The 21,066-nt window shown below is 38.9% G+C and overlaps 1 protein-coding gene across 1 annotated transcript in view; it reads left to right on the plus strand.

The window, feature by feature from the left end:
- The window catches only part of triqk (triple QxxK/R motif containing), a 43,764-nt gene that overhangs the window by 16,458 nt on the left and 6,240 nt on the right, over window positions 1–21,066 (plus strand). Inside the window, exon 3 of the mRNA XM_030148070.1 lies at window positions 6,738–6,823. Coding sequence (XP_030003930.1) covers window positions 6,738–6,823 — 86 coding nt within the window. The remainder of the gene's footprint in view (window positions 1–6,737; window positions 6,824–21,066) is intronic.

The raw sequence follows: 21,066 nt of genomic DNA on the forward strand, positions 1-21,066 counted from the left end.
TCTCTTAAGTGCTCAATCACATCTGGCTAATTTTAGCTAATAATCCCTACCTGTCTCATTATGCGAAGAACAATAGCTCAAAATAAAAAAATAAATAAAACCCTCCATCCCCCTCAGCCTTAATCAGGCAGCCTTTACAGGTAAAGGCGATGACAAACAGGCAAAAAAAAAAAAAAACTCACAAAGCTACATTTAATGGAATGTTCAGTAAGTGGTGTGTGGAGATGGGTATTTTTGCTTTTCTCTTGTCCCCTTGACATGAAATGACTTCAATGAAAGGAACACTCATGGAGGCCTCTCGGCAGCCACTCCAGACCCACCTTTACAGCGGCTAATGTTCGTCGGAGACGCGACGTTGTCTGTTTGGGGAGGACAGTGATGCCTTTTCAGACTGGCAGAAAGAAACAGGGGGGGTAGGAGGACGACAAAGTAGCCCAGCACAGGTAGATAATTGGTGACAGAGAGTGTCTACAGCACGGCAGCGACAGGGGGAACAGCAGTGACTAATAGGAGTGCTCATAAGCCCAACGCAATATCATCAGGATGGTGTGTGTGTACGCTGGTACTGTGAGGCGATAATACAACACAACACAGCCTGATGTAATTCTCAGGCATTTTCCATCTATATAATCTATCCATACACACACTTGGTTATTCTGATTTTGCTTCAATTAAGTATTGACTTTGAACATATGGTTTTGAGTGTGTTTAGGTGGTGATGAATGTTTGTATATAGATGTAGGCTAATTCCTCCTTGTTCCTTGATTCCCCTCCACTCATGAGGGAGTAAAAACCAGCATTCGTGCATTTTGTTTTGGGAAACTGTAAGAGGAATAAATATTTTCTGTTGATGAAACCATAAATCCCAGCCTGTTTGACGTTCTGATATTGTTTTGTCTTTGTCCTTGGGCACTTCATCTCAAGGACACATGCTATTTAAATGATGTGAACAACTACAAAAAAATTTATAAAGTGAGTATTGTTTTGTTGTAACCTTGTAGAGATCACTGTATGCTGGATATGAGAAGTGGACGGAGCTACCTTGACACGTGAAGTTCTGTTTTGAAGCCTTGATTCTGTATTTTGGACATCACAGTGTTAATTCCGTGGACCTGTGGACTGGGCGTAAAATTAACTTTTTTACCTCGTCTGCCATTGGCTAGTGACCTCCAAAAATTCACCGATCAAAATAATTTTTCACCGGCCAAATTAAAAAATTGTGCCTCATTTGACTTAAAATAATTACTATACATTTTTAGTATGAAAATCCAACTTAAGCATCACTTAAAGAATATAGTTATGTGCAGATAAATTTGATTATTGCTTTTTTATGAGGTTATATTTCATTTCAAGGTGACTGCTGCATCATGCAAATATTGAAAAGTGCAACCTTTGACATTGACTGAGTGAGTCAAATGTCTGTCTGACAGCTTTAACAGGAACATTCCATTTAACCCACAGGAAAAGGGAAAAAAAAAAAAAAAAAAACATCAATTGGATTGAGTTTAAATGAAATGAACTCCACAGACCAGATATGAAATGGTCAAATGTATGAAAACAAAAACTCACATGCAATTCAAAATTTTCCATCGGCCACTGGCAGGTGAGTGTTTTTTGTTTTACACGCCAAACTATTTTTTCACCTGCCATTGGCGCTTTGCGGGTGTTAATTTCACGCCCTGCCTGTGGATATTGAAGTGACCATATTTGGACAAAATCAATGCACACTGGCCAATTAAAGTCCCTCACTCTTAATATTTCATTCGACAGCCTTGAGCTGAGATTATGGCATCATTTCTGTAATCTTATACCATGTCACCACATTTATTTCTATCATTTTATTGGACATATAATGACGCTGAACCCAGACTTGACCAACTGAACCAACCCCAGATCGTAACACCGCCCCCACAGGCTTGTACTGTAGGCACTGGGCATGATGGGTAATCACTTCATCCTCCTCTCTTCGCACCCTGATGTGTCCATCATTCTGGAATAGGGTCAATCTGGACTCATCAGACCAAATGACCTTTTTCCTTTGAAACATAGTCGAATCTTAATGCTTTGTTGAACTAAGTAAAACTAGCGGAATGTTCAGAATAAAGCTTAGCTGAAGAAAAGCAAATAAAAAAACTACTGAACATTTCATAGCTAAACTAACTTGTGCCATTTATTTATCCTAAGTATAGAAATAAACCATGAATGTTGATGTTAAATGCAGACAGTTGACTCCTCTGTGTTTTTAACTTCATTATGTAATAACAGCCCTCCCTATCTCCATATATTTATGTCTTTTTGCCCTTTCTCAAATCTATACAACTCCTTTCCTTTTACTGTGGATTGTATGGTGTAGCTCACGGTGACTCACATTATCATAGCCGACCATTTGCAGTGTTTGGTCCCTGCACAATTTCTGTGAATGGCGAGCAACCCCAGGTGCCCTCCAATCAAATTTTTACCTTCTCCCATTTTCTGACAAGTGGAGGAGACATCCAGTGGCCCTTCAAATGAATTCCCACTAGCTCGCTGTCTGCTTCTGGCAATACATACCCCATTTCTATTAGCCCTCCACTGGGATGGAGGAGGAAGAGGAGGAAGAGGAGGAAGAGGAGGAAGAGGAGGAAGAGGAGGAGTCTGGGAGTTGGAGGGATAGGGTAAGAGAGGAGAAGATGGGAACTGAGCACCACTTCTTGTTTAATAGAAAAGCCAGATTGAGAGAGGTTATTTTAACACTCTATGCTCTTTATAAATACAATTTCCAATGTTAAAACTGGAAACTGGACGTTGACTGGAGTCCCTGATAATTTTCACTTGTTCCATTGGCAATTTTTTTTGCTTAATTCAAGATTTTATTTTTGCTCAATTCAAGCAAAAAAATCTGCCAATGGAACAAATGAAAATTATCTTGGTAAGATTTCTTGAAATAAGATCTTCAAGATTTATTGTCTAAAAATAAGTTCTTATATCTCACTGAAATGTTACTCTTCGGGTGATTGTCTTATTTTAAGTGTGAAGAGATATTTTGACTAGAAAAATACACGTGATAAGGTTTAGATTTTTGCATTGTAGTTATTTGGCTGGAGACGAGATCATTCTCATTTATTCTTCAAATGTGATTTTTGCAAATGTATAATGTATATGTATATTGGATTTCAAGGGTTTATACAGTATTTTAGAGGAAGCAGCTGAAACTCAAATATTCTAGCTCTTATGTCTTTTTTTATATGAACATTCTATGTCATTGTTTGGGTATTCATGTGTACTAACAGAAAATCCTTAAAAAGTGTTAAACATAACTTTAAAGTTATGTCCAAGACTTTAAAATGGCTTAAATAGTCTAAAAAGTTAAGTATTAAATTTGACTTGAAGCAGGAGTTTTTGTTACCCCTGTCAAGGGGCAAATGGGAGTAGATTTTCTCTACGGTTTATTCATCATCTATTATTTACAGACACACACAGCTGTCGGACTTTAACACAGTCACACAACGCAAGCAACTTCATGTTGCATTCATGGGTGCCTTTTAAAGTCTGTAAATCACACAGCTTTGTATGGTATGGTCTGTGACCTACATGGTGCATTCAAGAAAGTAGAAGAACTGTGGGTGTTTATGTTCAAGCTGACTCTGCTCTTGATGAATACCCCACCATCTAATTTGTCTATATCTGGAACCATAGTAATAGTATTAGTTAGTATTTTTAAAAAATCTTAAAAGTCATTAAACTTGTACGAATACTCTGGCAATTTGTTCAGTAAATTGAATCATATCATCAGACACAGACTGTACAGTGTTTGGGGTCTTCTTTATCATTAGCTCATATGCACAGCCCAGTGTTGGTCTATGCATTATAAATGATTTCACCATCACCATATTAAATAAAGTTATTGCATATCGTCAGCTTCATAGCATAATTGCCAAAGTCATACACAAATGGACGAAAGTGTTGGGACATGTTGAATTCAGGTGTTTCTTTTCTAACTGGTGTGGGATAGAAAATAATAATGACAAATGATATAATATAGTTTCATATTGGGATAAATGTTCATGCTGATTTGAGATATAAGTTAAACATCAATATTAACAATTAAAATGATATTTATTACAATATAAAACTATATTATGACATTTGTCATTATTGTTTTGTAGCTCAGACCCCTGTTAGAAAAGGAACACCTGAATTTAATGTGTCCCTATACTTTTGTCCATTTGTGGATGAGATAGGCAATTATGCTATGAAGCTAACGATATGACAGTCTGTCCTTGTGTCATGCAGCTCCTCCTCAGCCCTCTCTGTTCCAAGACTCTGAACCCTCCTTTATTAACGCACATGGCCTCCCATCCTCCTTCTCTCACTAACCCATTTTTACACCCTTTTACACATTTGTATGAACACTCGGTTCTCTCTCAGTCCTCCTTCCTCCTCTTTCCCCTTCCTCCATGTAAATGAAGCTTAATTGGCTGGGAGTGAAACCTCCGAGCGACCTCCACATGTCAGATCACCGATGCTGAGGGAGTCTCAGAGCTCGACCAGGTCCCAGTCTCTCTAACTCTCACACATTTCTGTTGTGCCTGAGAATTTTGTCCATTGTTTCCCAACCTATGACCTATATAACCTAATTATAATGTTAAATTTAATGCTGAAGTAAACTCTATAATGAGTTACTAAACCATCTACAATCTGAGCAAATAAATTGGTTCTTACAGAAATAGAAATATGAGAACACACACACATACACACACACACACACACACACACACACACACACACTGTTCAGCAAGCTGTTGCCTTCCCCAAACTATTGTTAGCAAAGTTCCTTTTCCTGCAGTGTGTTGTTTCTAATTAGACCAAGACAGCCTGCTCTGCCTCGTGTGACACACACACTCACACACATGCTTTGCCAGGTGGCTTGTTTGCCACAAGAGTTACCCTTTCGAGTTTAGTCCGTAGGACATCAGCACACACGCACACACGCACACACACACGCACACACACACACACACACACACACACACAGATGAAGTCAGAGAAAGGTGCACAATTCTTTTGTAGCCACAGTACAGTTTGTGCGCAGCTAAATCCTCTAAATATCCAAGGCCAATGATGGGATTTTAAAGGCAGATGTGTAATTTTGATTGTCTGGAGCAGGGCATTAAGCATTTTATTTTTCATTTTATTAGTAGCTGGATGGCTGTTAAACTGAATATCCAAGTCATATAATAAATACTTAAACTAGGAAGACCTCAGAAAGCCTTATCATCCACCAAGGCTGATAAATTCTCCCTAAATTCCAAATGATCTCCAGTCTGAATATGACAGTTTATGGGCATTCCCTCAATTCTTTGTGTTGTATTCTGGAAGACAATGGTTAAATGACACCTCAGTTAAAATGTAGAAGAAATCCGTGTAAAAAAAAATGTCATGAGATTTTTATAAAGCAATAAGACAAAAATGACATCAAAGATGTAAAAACAGAAGAGACAAAATTACACAAGATGCAATGAGATAGGAAGAGAAAAAGACAAAAATGAGGGGAAAGACACGGCATGCAAATACTGAAATAAATTTAATTTAGCAAATTTGTGAAAATTTCCTAATACTTTATGCAGCTTTCTGGACGACAAAGGATCGATGATATCTCAGTTAAAATGTGAAATAAATCTGTGAACAAAATCTTGAGATTATCAGTCAGACATTTGATTTCATGCAAACTGAACAAATATACAGTATGCATATAATTATGAAAATCTAGACCCAATTTTCTGAAAGTCACTATATCTTTTCAGAGTGCAAATAAAATCTTACAATTATTTATAAATTTGTGTAGTCATGCTGGTGATGATATTTTATTAGGGGGGATTTTAGGGGTTTGTGGTCTCTGAGTACTTTCTAGTATTATTTTAACACGTCAATCAATAACGTTATATCGTTCCAGTTTATCATTGGTTTTACAAAACCTTAGTCTTGCATTTCTTTCTTTCTTTCTTTCTTTCTTTCTTTCTTTCTTTCTTTCTTTCTTTCTTTTATTCATTTCAAACATGCAAAGAAACAAAATAAAACAAAACAAAGCAAAATAAGACAAAAACAAAATAACATTTAAATATACAGAATCTATCTTCAAGTACGTGCAAGTCATAATTTTGCATGGTCAAAAAGTTCTACATGTCATATTTACATTTGGAGTATGTATGAGTGGGGAAAAGAAAGAAAAAAAATATGCGTTAGTTTGGACCCAAACTGTGTTTTTATTGGATCTCCATCTAAAGAATCATGCAATACAATTTAATTTAAAATGGAGGACAAGATGAGCATTTTGTGGTTTGTATTAATGATGACATTAACAAAGCCATGAGAAACACATAGATGATGAAAATGACAAAATGTAATAAGATGAAAGCAGTGTAAGTAAAAGTCGAGCAAAAAACTCACATAATGTAAGACACAAGAAGATCATAACTACATTAAAGACAAAAATATGTAAAAGATCCAATGAGATGACAAAATAAAAAAACATGAGACTATAACATCAAAGACGCAAAAAGATGATAAAATAAAAGACAAAAATGGTACAAAAGATGCAATAGAATGTAAAACAGTAAAGACAATTATGACCTAAAAAACGATGATAGATGATGATAATGAATTAAAATATTAAAATGACATGACATATGTGATGAGACATAATGAAAAAAGATGTTAAAGATGCAGAACAATAGTAAAAGTTTTCATCTGTGTTTCAGGTAAACAGGACTATAAAAAGACCAAGACTGCATTAAAGGCTACACGACTGAAAGCTGAAGCAAAGAAGAATTCGTCTGGATTCAGGGTAAGACCAGTGTGGACTTCTCCCCTTGTATGTGTTGTTAGGTCACCCATCATTCTGTCTGTCTGTCTGTCTGTCTGTCCGTCCGTCCGTCCGTCCGTCCGTCTGCCTGCCAACTGTATTCTTACCATTGGAGAACATGTGTCACCACATCATATTTCGTATCCAGGCCTCTTCAATGGTTTTGCTTTACTGTGTTTTAGGGTCAAAACATGGTGGATTAACAGAAAAAAAACACAGAGAGGAATTTGAGTTTGACAGGTTTTTACTAAATAAGGCACTAAGAATGTACATCAATAAGAGATTTAGGATGTTGAACAAGTATTTGAATTTGGGTCCTGTAGTTTTTGTTTTGGGGTTCTTTTTTTCAAAATCAGTCAGGTGCTTTTTGGCACCTGGTCGAACTCCAAAAAGCAGTTACATGGTCAAAACTTGGTAAAAACTCAGTAAAAAAAAATAAAATAAAGGAAAAGCACCACAACACTGCAAACAACAGTAAACACAAAAAATAACAAGGAAAATGGTGAAAAAAAAGCCCAAACCATCTATTTTTATAGTAAGTTAGTTAGGAGGGGTCAAACACCGAGCAGTAGAACTCACTGCTCGGTGTTTGACCCCCCCATTCCACAGATGACAGGGGTTGAACTGAGCATGCTCAGATGTCTATGGAAAGAACAATGTCTATTCTATCAGCACGTTTTGAAAATTTTCCTATTGAGGAAGTGGTTGAATTTTCATGAGTATTTAAAATAAATCTATTACCCCAACTCTAATACATTCAGAACACTCACCACAGACACGTCAGGGGTTAAAGGGTAAACTGAAATGATGTGGGACAGTAAAGAGGACGGGACTAACACAAGCAGAGAAGAGAGGAAAAAGGAAATGACAGTGCTAATAAGAGAGAAAGATCATGGATAATGTGAAAGTGGAAGAAGGTGGGGGGGTTGCAGGGTTAGAAACGTGTGTTTCTCTTCCATGCTTTGTCACACTGCAGCGATTAGGAGCTGTTGTGCACAAAGATGGATGACTTAACGTTTATCACTGTGGCAGACGTGGCCCTGCTGTTTATGCTTTTCCTCATTCTGTCTCACTTATAAACACTTTGACTACTTCACATTTTCTCCATGCAGAACCAAACCAGTTTGTAAATCAACCGGCAGATTTTTAAATCCTCTTTGAAATTGCAGAGACCATGTCTTTGGTGATTTTTTTTTTTTTCATGTGTACAAAGTCAAAGCCAAGTTGTAAGTAGACATAATTCACATACATCTGATGTTATTTTTTGCATGTTTATTTTCCTTCTCAGCACTGGAGATTGTTTTTCCTTTACAGTGCATTAAAAAGCCAAAAGGCTTCACTTCCTCATTAAGCTTCAGTTGGCACATAGTACACAGAGATGAACAAGTCATAGTGAGGATTAAACACCGGGTGAAATGGTCAGGTTTTAAAATATGCATCTCTTAGACACGCAAGGCCTCATTAAGCACGTCTTTAATCCAATTAGATTAGTCCATATCTTGAAATATTGATATTGCTCATGAATTATTCAGGTTTTCACACCCAAGACGAGGGAAATTTTCAGAGGTCGGATTAAAAATACCTCGGGGACGAGGATATTAAACTGACTTGGACCTCTTGGCCCTGAGTTTGATTGAAATTCAGCCCAATTGTAATGGATATTTGGTCACGCTTGCTTTCCCACTAAGTCTTTTTAACGTTCTATAAAGTTGTGATTTTTTACACAGCTCTGTGATGACAGTAGAACCCCCCACCCCCTACCCCTCCAAACCTTTCCTTCACACAAATAATTTGACAACGGTTTTTTATAGGTTGGAATACTCTTCTCTTCTCTTCTTCTGTCTGTCCTTTCCATTCCTCTTCTCTCCTGTCCTCGTTGTGCCTCCCTGTTTCTCCTTTCTGCTCCTCATTTTGCCTCATTTCTTTTATCCTCACTCTCATCTCTCCTTTTCTTGTTTCTCCCCTTGTTTGTCTTCTCCACTCCTCACCTCCTTGTTTGTCCTCGTCTCGACTCTCCTATTTCTCCTCTCCTTGTTTCTCTTCTGTTCTCCTCGTTTTGTCTTCTCTTTGTTACCTCCGCCAAGGAGGTTATGTTTTTGCCAGGGTTTGTTTGACTGTCTGTTTGTTTGTCTGTCCATTAGTGTGCAACATAACTCAAAAAGTTATGGACAGATTTTGATGAAATTTTCAGGGTTTGTTGGAAATGGGAGAAGGAAGAAATGATTAACTTTTGGGGGTGATCCAGAAGAAATCCTGGATTCTGGATCACTTTGAAATTTTCGTTAACATTGTGGTAAATGGAGCCAAAATTTTCATTTCCCAATATCTCGCTTAATTATTGACCTAAACTCATGAAATTTAACTCAGGAATTGACAGTGGGGTCCTCTATCACATTTCAAAGGCTGATCCGGATCTGATCCAGAAGGCGGATTTTATTTTAAAAAATAAATGTAGGATTTGTATCACCGATTATGTGGGGAATTTTTGCGCTTGGCGGAGGTCTGCGCTCTCCGAGTGCTTTTCTAGTTTCTCCTTGTTTCTCCTCTCCTTGTTTCTCCACTCCTCATTTCTCCTCTACTCTCCTCTCCTCGTTTCTCTTTGTTTCTCTTCTCTTCTACTTGTTTCTCCTCTCCTCATTTCCTTTCTCTTCTCTTCATTTCTCCTCTCCTCTCCTTGTTTCTCCTCTCCTCATTTCTCCTCATTTCTCCTCTCCTCTCCTTTCCTTGTTTCTCCTCTCCTCTCCTCATTTCTCCTCATTTCTCCTCTCCTCATTTCTCCTCTCCTCTCCTCTTTCCTGGATGAAATGCTGGTCTCCGATGCAGCTGGCATCTCTGAAGGGCCCACAGACTTTCCTGCCCAGAGACTGTGTCAGCTGCCAGGCCAGGCTGTCTCAGGGCTGTCCCAGTAGCAGACCAGTCTGGAGAACTTGGCAAGGACTTAGATGGAGACACACAAATGAGAAAGCAAGAAAGGGGGGAAAGAAGTAGAGAGAACTTCTTGGACTGAGCAAAACACCGACCTGAGACCAGGTTCTGAATGTCCTGCTGTACTGGCCCATAGAGGTATCGCGGCCTTACAGAAATAGTGTGTTCTTGCCTGAATGCACTCGTTTCCTTCAATGCCTCCATAAACAGTGGATGGCGTGGGGTCATCACGGCCTCCAAGATGAAGTCTGCTGCAGCATCTCCTCAGGTCACCCAGTGAAGAACAATCGCCTTCAAAGTAGCTCAGACACACTAGCTTGCAGCAGAGGAAACGAGCCGGCTGCCTTGTCTAATTGGCACACTAGCCTTCTGTTCAGTTCTGCACAGTTTTCCCTGGGTCTTATTTAGCTGCTGAGACTAGAAAGTTGGTAAAAAAAAAAAAAAAAAATGCTTATGAAACTGGCAGAGGAAGGAGACTACAGATAATGAGTTTGGATATTTTCCAGCTGTGAATCTACTGCACTGTATGTTTAGAAGCAAGTAAGATGGTATAGAATTATTTATTGCCAAAGATAAGAAGTATTTGAGCCTTTAGCTGAACTTGAAAAAATAATTTTCCATTTTTATTTTTATTTTTTTTTTCATGTCTTTGTTTTTTTTTATTTAATTTAGTTGAGATACTCAAAAGGGTATGAATAAAGTGACAATGTATGGACTCTGGTGCACCTCGTGACATCAGATTGTGATTACAGCTGCTATATACATTTGAATACAACACTCATTAGTGAAGTGAGTAGGCCAGGTTGTTTTATATTCAGAAACTGTACAGTCCACACAGGGATACACCAAGATGTTAGCCGATTATCAGTACTGATTCATGTAGGTGTTGTTTATTACCACTGACCTAAAGGCAAATCAGATGACACTTCAAGTGTGTATTTATTGTTATATTTAAGTTTCACAAACTGGCACAAAATTACTATATATCCAACACTTCTGTCCAGACAATATGCATTGCATGAAGTACATCATTTCCTTAAAATAGTGTAAAGTCTTTACCTGGACTTTATTTGAAGGAGGGTGGTATTAGAGACAGGCCTTTCCTTCCAGTTTCCTCTGTTTAATAAGAAGAATAGTTGCAATTAATTAAAAAATAAAAAATAAACTTGTTTTGATTGAGTCTTCAACAAATCCAACACTTCTTTACTTTTTACAATATAAAATAAAAATAAAAAAAATGACTGATCTAGAAGTGTAAAACAGCTGGATTATATTGTTGAATCTGTTATGTTAAACTTGTATATCTGAACATTGTGCTTAAGTGGTAACTTATTATATGACAGGCACCAGAAGTTTATCCACATAGTTTATTTGTACATCAGCTAGTATCATCTTGTAACTGACTCCTGGAATTTATTTGAGGAAAAACAGCACAAGACATGGAGTTTTTGGAAATCATTATCTGCATAAATTCAATGTCCACTGAATTTTGCTACAGGGGTGGATGTTTGTGCTTCTTGACACTGTAGTATTGTAGTACTTTCTAGTACGTTAAGGTTGAACATGACATTAGCTGTTAGAAGATGAAGTTTGTCTCAGCTGTGTTGTATCAAAGGTTGTTTCAGAAATGTGTGAGTTAGGGCTCAGTTTAAGACATTGCAGCTGAAAGGACTGAAACACTAACAACATTAAGTCATTTTTTATAGTGCGAATTTCTATGACATAAAGAAAATTAGTTAACAACCAACCAATGAAATAAAATTTTTATGTTCAATTTTGATGTTGGTACTCGCCCAGAATATCGCAAACAGTGTGAGTTATTTTCTCCTGTTTTAGAGGTGTTAAAAGGTCTTGATTGGTTGTACCATTGCACTTTGAAAAGGAGCAGATACTAGACATAGGCTGACTAACTGGTGTCAATGGGTATTTACTGTATAAGTTGTTGATTACCTTGAGTTTGATGTTATTTGCTACTGTAACGCAGATGTTCATGAAAATGATAATTTTCTGCTGTGTCCTTTTTTTTTCAAGGAGCAGTGATAGGATTTTCTGCTGCAAACTGTTGCAGTTTTTCATATCTATCTTTAAACATGCACTATCAGTCATGACAGAAAGAATGACTAGACTCATACGCATAGTGCTGAAGGGAGTAAATGGGTTTAGTGGTGGGTGATCATGGTGAGAGTCCGAGTAATGGCTATGAGTAGAAAGTCCAAAAGAGTCTATGGAGGGGTGTGGAAGTCTGTGGAGTAGCAGCAGCAATGATCTGGCACCGCACTGGAGCAGAGGAGCCCCTTAGGGCGCTTTCACACAGCATACTCGAGTCCGTACTGTACCTGGATACGTTCACACTTTTCCCGGAGATGTTGTGTCCACATGCACGTACCGCAGCCCGTGCTCGAGTACAAAACAGTAGGCGGCGGTGTGGAAGGAATTCTGTCCCTATCCTACAAACGTGGGCATCAGAATAAGACAAACCCTTACCTATCTGTTAGCCTGTTTGAGGCAAAGTGAAGCAGAGCGACCTTCTTTGTCCCTGATATATCATCCAGTGGTTCAGTTGATCAGGCGATCCCGTGCCCTGCAGATCCGAGGCTTTTTCAGGGGACAACAGGAACACCGTCTATGGTCTTGTGGTGCTTAACCCACTTCCGTTGTCGGAATGGTGATTAGGTCACTTCTGAACTCGGGCCGAAATTGCATTCACGTGGCAGCGTACCATACTGGAGTACGGGCAGTCAGGACCCAGGACTACCGGGTACGGTACTCAAGCACGGAACGGTTGCATTCACATGGATAAAATTAAGCGGACTTTGGGGTTCAGCGTACTCTGATTCGGACTTGAGTGCGCTGTGTAATAACACACTTATATGGAACCCTGATGGAGATCTGCTCCAGGTGCGGTGCCAGCAGGTGATGATCAGAATTGGTCTGAGGGACGGGTCAGTGGTAACACTGGAGTGCACCGTGACACTACCAGTCGGCCTCTGGTACAGAGCATGGATAATAGATCTAAGTGATCAAACTAAAAATAATGAGTGTGAGACATCATTTTATTATGTTCTACATTTGTCCCTTGAAAGAGACCAGTTAGTAATAATCTTTTGATATAAAAAAAAACAACACATATTTTCTAAAGGCAGCTCTTTTAACCTGCCATAAAATTCAACCTAACAGCATTTTTTGTGTATCTTTATGAGAGTAGACATGCCCGCCAACAGACGCTCTAATACACCGGTGGTCTCTGTGCCACCCACATACAGCACATAAACATCCCTGAATCCTCCACATACAGTTCAGAGTGACGTCCTCATACGCACACACTCACACACAAGCAAACCCATGAGGAGAATTAAAGGCGGACCAGATGAGGGGACGTCTGCTGAGCTGTGGCTCGTCGCCAGGGTGACAGGGACTGAGCTCCCAGCATGCCAAGTGTGCTGCAGCTGCTGCCGGTGCAAAGAGGGAGAGAGAGAGAGAGAGAGAGCGAGAGCGAGAGCCACATGATGAAGATGGTGATGTGCTTGGGCTCCATCCAGGGGTCTCCATCAGAATGTGGGCAGAGACGCAGTGTGTGTGTGTGTGTGTGTGTGTGTCTGTGTGTCTGTCTGTGTGTGGGTGCATACAAATGTGTTTGTGAGACATGGCAGGAGTCAACACAGTTGGCCACTCTCCTCCAAAACAATGATCTCAATCAAGTGCAGGTGCTTTTCTACAGCTCAAGTGTTTTCCCCCCATACCCCTCCAGCTTGTTTTCATAGACGAGTCACTGTAACCAGCTGTTCTCTGTCTCTATGAAAAACCAAAGCACAGAAAAGAAATAAGAAAAACACAGGGATTGCATCTCCACGCGTCCTTTTGTTTTCAGTGGCTACTCCACAAAAAACACTTGCTTACGTCACGCAAAACACTTTCTTTGCGATATTGTCAGAGACGGAATTACAAATGCTATTCTTTGTTGTGTTTTTCAAAGCCGCAAGAGAACACAAAGAAAGAAAGGAAAAAAAAGCAGAAAACAATCAAGCTCCCTGTGATTTGATAACACTTCTTCTTCTACTTCTTCTTTTCTCCAAGGCCTTGGTGAAATAGAAAAGTAAATCAAGCGGTGTGGAGCCTGGCGGTTAATATATGAAACTAAAGTGCATGAAATTTAAAAGTTTTCCAATTAAGCGAGGACTTTAAGCTGTTTGGAGGCTGCCGGGATGGAGATAAATGTTGGGCTGAGGCTAATGAAGACCAGTGCCGCTGATGACTAGGCACTACAACATGTACACAGATAGCTGTGGATGCTGCGACGCCTTTTAATTGTCACCCCCCTCCATCCCTACCACGCTCTTCGTCAGAGAGGAATTATTATTAACCCCCCCCCCAAACACCACCACCACCCCTCGCTTATGCAGAGTCTTATCTCTGGCTTGTTTTGTTTTCTCTCATATTCTCACTGTTAACTGTCTTTTCTCAGTGCAGTTTGGCCACTGGGTTGAATTTGTACTCATCTGTGTGTGTGTGTGTGTGTGTGTGTGTGTGTGTGTCTGTGTGCGCGCGTGCGTGTTACATATGGCAATTACAAAGTTGATGTTTCTCAAGTTGTCACTTTTTTTTTCTTCTGCATGTCTTTTTTTTATATTTGTCATGAGTCTCTGTTTTGTCTCATTCACCTCTTTCCTGTTTTCGTTTCTCCTCGCTGTGGCCTTGTATCACCCTCGTCTGTCAGTCATATCTGTACAGTTTAACAGCCATGACTCATTTAATCATGGTTCAGGTGCTTTTCAAGAGAAAGCTCTACAGTCCTACAGAGGCTCTGTAGGACTAAGAGTGCATTGGTATAAAAAAAGTCACCATATGTTGTGAATGACATTTAGTCTCCATCTGTGTAAAACTACAATCATGAATTCACTTGTCATGACATCTTTTGTTGTTGTGGCCCACTTCCTTGTTCTCAATCAAATTTTTCTTCTTTGAATAACCTCCAATCAGTATGCACTCTTTTAAAGCTCTCCAAGCCCTCCAGTGTTGATTAGAAAGTTTGCTGCTAATGAGTTCTCTTGATAAAGAATAACTGGCATTGTTCAATACTCTGAGTGGCCCTAATGAAACTCCAACTGATGAAGATTGTAATCGTGCAAGCGCCACATAATGAACGAGCGCTCCAAATTCCCATTTTCAAGTTGAATGCCACTCCTCTGGAAAGCCTCAATTTGTTTGACAATTAACCAATACAAACCTAAAAAAAAATTAGGCCATTTTGTTGCAGAAAGTTTAACTTCTTGGTAGAAATTTTGGAACTGCAGGGATGCAGATGGAGGAGATAAGATAAGACTTAATGTACGTTTTTTAATGCCCTTTATGTTTTCAGTTGCTCTTTCTGTTCCATAATATAGAAACCCTCTTCCTGAAAAGTTTTTCAGGCTAAAATCTATTTGTTGATTGACTTTAACCTTTAAATCCAACACAAAGATTTTTCCAGTTTTCACTGACCAACTTAAATGTCTTTTCTAAATTTAAAATAAATTCAGATTTTTAACCTAAATGTCTTTATTAGATCAGAATCATTACAATACCGGAACAGACACACAAAGTTTACAGACAACACAGGTAACAGGATCACATTTGGACATAAAAGTAAAATCCTCCAAAGGCTGACTCTTCACATGGATATGTCTTGACTAGGGATGTAACGATATGAAAATTTCATATCACGGTTATTGTGACCAAAATTATCACGGTTATCATTATTATCGGGGTATTGTTGAAATGTGTTAAAAATGTTCAAAAAGTACTTATACACACACTGAAATAATATAACCAAGTTGTATTTTGAAAAAAACTAATAAAGTAACATGCACAATGTACTTTCTGTTGCAGAAACATTCAAGTAATAACATGTAAACAACAAACATACAAATGTGATTTAAGTTGGCACCTTAGGGACACAAGAGATATCTGCACCAGGGATGGAACTGATAGGATTTGATCAATATCAATGCCATTATTAGTTCTACTTATCAATCCAATTCCTTATCAATTCTCCTATTGATTCCTGAGGTGTTTTTGAGTGTGAAAAAAAGTAGTTGGATGGGTCATAGTGGAGTTTGAACATTTTCCAGATCAAATCATTCACAGTGTCACACATATACACTATTGTACACACAAACAGAAAGTGAAACACAGTCATGTTTTCCTGAACTGTTTCATGAACAAATGTAAATATTCTGAAAGATGAGGATTATAAAACATGTTAGGCTGATCTGATCCAGACTGGTCAGTGGTTCACTCCTGGTCAGTGACAGACCAATCCCAACAGTGTCATATGGTCCAGTTCCTCTGGAGGTCAGTCAGTGGATTTCCTGTTGAATGTCCTTCAGTTCATAAAGCCTCCTCTCCTTTGGTTTTTACACACATCATGTGTCTTTGTACAGTTGAAGCTCACTCATTTGGGCCCATTTGAACTGACATGAGTTTGTCCTGAGGATCTATATTCAGACGGTAGGGGGTTAACACTAGCGCGGACCAGGTCTGTCTGCTCGCTTACTAGAACAGAGTGAGTCCGTGCACGTGCTTGTTTGGACCGACCCGCAGTCGGACGGACAGGGGGTTCATTTCTGCACTAGTTCGTAAAATCGTTAAGCCCAGCGCAACACAAAATGCGTCTATTTAACGCATTTTGCGCTATCCCGTTTCTGGGCTCGCTCTTTGTTCGTTAACAACTAGTGCAACGCAAAATGCGTTCGTTTGTTCGTTAACCCAACGGAACACAAAATGTGCTATCCTGTTTCTGGGCTAGTTGATTAAAAGTGTGCGCTCACCCAGTTCCTCCTAAAAGACATGATTTTAACGCGGACCTCAGAGGTCCACGGTAGAAGGAGGATGTATTCTTGTAGATTCATTGCACTTCGTTTCTGTCATGTATTTCCTTTGAAATATTATTTACATTTGTCGAAGATTTTAACACAAGTCTGACAATATCTTTAATATCAGATTTTTCCCATGAACATTTTGCACTGATAACTTATTAGACTTATTTTCTATGGATTTATGGATGACTAGAAAAGCACTCGGAGAGCGCAGACCTCCAACAATGCAGATCAGTGCCCCCCCCAATCACCACCAAAATGTTGAGATTTGTTCCTTGTGCCAGTATGAACATTTCCTGAAATTTTCATCCAAATCTGTCCATAACTTTTTGGGTTATCTTGCACACGGACAGACAGACAGACAGACAGACAAACAGACAGACAAACCGACGCCGACAAAAAACATAACCTCCTTGGCAGAGGTAAATATAGATTAGTTCAGGACAAAGCGTGTGTGGCTTTGAGAGATGAATGAATGAATGAATGAATGAATGAATGAGAACTGTATGGGACCAGTGCCAGGGAACGGGTGCCACACACACCAGCGGGGTTGTGTGTGTGTCTGTGCGTGCGCCTAATGAATATGAGCGCGTGGATGAGAGGAACAAACAGAACAGAGTTCAGTTTTTCTGTACAATCTGTTTGTCCTGTTGTTGCCATGGTTACGACCAACAGTGACCATTTAGAGTTCTGTTAATAAAGTCACCAGTGCAGAATAACTGGGGTCATCCTTAGACTTCCAGCCGGATGCACGATATACGTATATGTGTAAATAATTCAGTTCAGTTCAGAGTGTGCGTGTGTGTGGGTGGGGGTGCAGACAGCTGAGGGGGTCCATCTATAGTCAGGTGAGGTGAGGAGGTCCATCCAGACAGGTGAGGGTAAGGGAGAAGGTCACAGATCCGGGCTCACAGATATCCTATAATAGTTCTTCATTCTAACCATAATGCTGTCAGGTGACTGGAAACAATGGGAGCAGAGGCGTTCATTCTGGGTTAAATAGTGAACGCACCTGTTTAGCGCTCCCTTCAACGCAAATAGTGAGTGAACGATGGCTTAGCGAACGAAACGAGCACAGAAATAGATTTTGGGTTCGTTAAGCCTCTGTGTTCCCCGACCCATCGTTCGCTCACTATTTGCGTTGAGGGGCGCGCAAACGGCTGCGTTCACTATTTAACCCAGAAACGTACCCCAGGTCCGTGCGCACACGCTCTGACAGACCTGCAGTCGGACGGACCGGGTCCGTGCAGGAGCCCCTATCCCCAAATCTTTGGACCTCTGTCCATGCAGGTGCCTTCAGCCATGTTTTCAGAGGCCAAACATTACAAACTGCACACACGCCTGGAGTGCCGCTGCCTCTTCAGGAAATGAATAGTACCATGAGTTCTCTAGGTGTGGTAATCAAACATGGTTATCATAATAATTAGAATTTAAATGGTAATACTAACCGTCGGAAATTTTACCGCGGTTTATCATTATACCGGTTATCATTACATCCCTAGTCTTGACTCAACATTTTGTGCCAAACTTTGTGAGACGATTGTCTTTTAGTTCCAAAATCGCAACGAGTTTCAGTCTTTCACCATGTGCACAACATGATATTGTGAAAACATTGCAGGGTCAGTGTGTTAAGGCCAAGGGTAGAAACTAGTGTTGAATGTGCATGACCTTCTACTCTCAGGCATTATTGCATGAGACACCATCATGTTACTGTGGTGAATACAGACACATGGACTCAGCACCACTTTGGTCTTCTGCTGCATCCAGAAATGGAACCTCAAACTGTATCAAATTAGGAAGAAATGTGTTAATTCTGCGCAGAAACACCTTTGAGTTCCCTGGACTCAGACTCATCTCATTACAGTAGAAAGGTGTCCTGTAGACAGACATGTCCACGTTTCAGCTGATTTCCAGGAAAAATGGACTTCACATTCTGTGTATCACCAATGGTCGATCTTGTCGACCTTAATACTCTTATCATAATGTATAAAGCTCATGACCATATGCTCCCCTACAGTCTGCAGGAGATGTTTGAGCACAGGCAAAGTAATTATAATTTAAGGGGAACTGAAATCTACAAGAAAATGAAGTGTAGAACAAACATTAAAAGCCAGTGTATCTCTGTTAGAGGGGTACATCTGTGGAATAATCTGGAACAAAACTTAAAAATGTCTTCTTCAATTTGAGCATTTAAAAGGATGTATAAATCCAGTATAATAACAAAATATAGAACATTATCTGAATAAGTGAATATCTCGTTATAACATAGAAGTACACATAAAATAAGATATTATTGTTATGAATTAATTATCATAAGAATATATTATCCCATATATTGATTATTGTATTTGTAGTAAATATTTAAAGTGCCTATAAATTTTAGTTTATATATATATATATATATATATATATTTATATATATATATAAAAAATGGTTGATTATGCAAATCTGATTGTGTGTGAGGTGACCAAAAAAGTGTATGTGAATGGTTTGTATGGATGTTTTGTGTTATTGTAAAAATATACAGAAGAAAAGGTGCGTTAACAAAGCAAAGGAAGCAGATTTAATTGAATTATTAGTTTGTAAGAAGGGGTTGGAGTCAATAAGTTACACTTCTTCCCACTCCCTTTTGAGCACAGGAAAATTTTGTTTGACCATGTTGTATGGTTCTTTGTTATCTTATGATTCTATGTGCTCGAAATAAAACTACACCACTATTATGGCGTTAAACATCATGTTTATCATTATACGTGACGTACCTACATTATACAAATTCAACATGTTTAAGGTTAATTGTGTTTACATTGTTATCTATGCTAACAAAATACTTCATAAGTTTGTATTTTGAATCAGAGTTGAATTTCTTTATCATTAGAATAGTTTTAAATGTTGTACCTTAGTCATAAATCACTCCTCATTAAATAGTGTTCACCTGTTTCTTCCATATCAACAATACTGTGCAGAGGTTTGGAGCAATAACTACATCACCACCATACATCCTCTAATAATCTGGGTCATTCATGGGGTGAGTTACAGACTTCACACAAACCCAATTGTTCAAATTTAAAGATCTCATAGAATTTCGGACAGCTCAGATACTATTTCAAGCAAAAAATTAATTACTGCCAGGAAATATTCCAAAATGATTCACAAAAAGGGAAGGAGGTTGTGAATGAATGAAGAGGACAACTTAAGTTCAAAACCTTCAAAGTGTGAATATCAAGGAAAAGCTTCAATATGTGGAGTAAAATTATGGAACAGATTAAAGAATGTCAACATCAGACTATTTAAAAAGACATTCATGGTTTAAAAATGTAGAAGGTGTCCGTCCGAGTACTACCAAATGTTTACTGTGGTGTTTGTTTGTTTGTTTTTTGGTTCATTTTATTTAATGATATATTTTTGCTGTTCACTCATGTCATGTTACCTTCAAAAATGTATTTATTTATTTTTTGTATGTCTGTATAGGTTTGTATATATGTATGTTTACTTTTTTGAAAAATGACAATTGAAATTAACCAATTACAAAATTTTTCGTACAGCTTTATACTGATAGGAACCTAAATAATTGACTGTCGTGTGGGATTAAATACATTTAAATGTCCTCCCACTCCTTTTCGAATGTAAGTTTTCATGTTTTCTTGAAATCTGGTTTTGTTTCTAGACACTGATGTATGAGTATTTTGCTTTTCAGTGTTATGACCTAGTCTACGGGTACTAAAAGGGCATAACATAAAAGTGACTCCAACTCGAATCCCACTCCCAAAGAAGGCAGTGACAAAAATAAGCAGCAATTTATTTCCTTCAGGGTGAGCAGTGCCAAAATAATAAGCAAAACCAGCTCAACAACCCTAAACTTCCCTAACAAACAAAATAAAGAAACTAAAATACACAGGTCTAACCTGGACTCCTAAATTATAAACAGGAGAAAACATATCAAAACAAAATAGGCTTCTCACCCTTTCCTGGTGCAACCATAAGTGTATACAGGTTATTTACAATATTTACAGATACAGAAACAGAATCTCTCACTCTCTCACACACAGTCAGACAAACTAACAAACTAGTGTTGGTTGGGACCAGGGTTAGGTCAGGAGCTGGTTGGGAGATGTCATCCGGTCCTTTTAAAGATCGGCTCAGTCTCTTTCGACTAATCAGCGTGCCATTCGTCGCTCCGGGTTTGTCATTCGGCGAACTCCACCTGATCTCCGACACACACACAGACATGCACGCTCACACATGCACCCCAAAAATGCACAAGCATAGATGCACCTCTGGCCCTCTGTAGGCCAGTGTGGGAGGAAGGCAGAAACCATAACCAGAGAGAGAGAGGAACAGAAGAAACACACAACACACAATACACAATACCTATGAATACATGAACACACCCGACCTCAGGGTCCTAACACATTTTTATTTCATAAACTGAACTGAACTGTTAGATT

This window comes from Sphaeramia orbicularis, chromosome 11 (genome assembly GCF_902148855.1).
Source record: "Sphaeramia orbicularis chromosome 11, fSphaOr1.1, whole genome shotgun sequence".
Lineage (NCBI taxonomy): Eukaryota > Metazoa > Chordata > Actinopteri > Kurtiformes > Apogonidae > Sphaeramia > Sphaeramia orbicularis.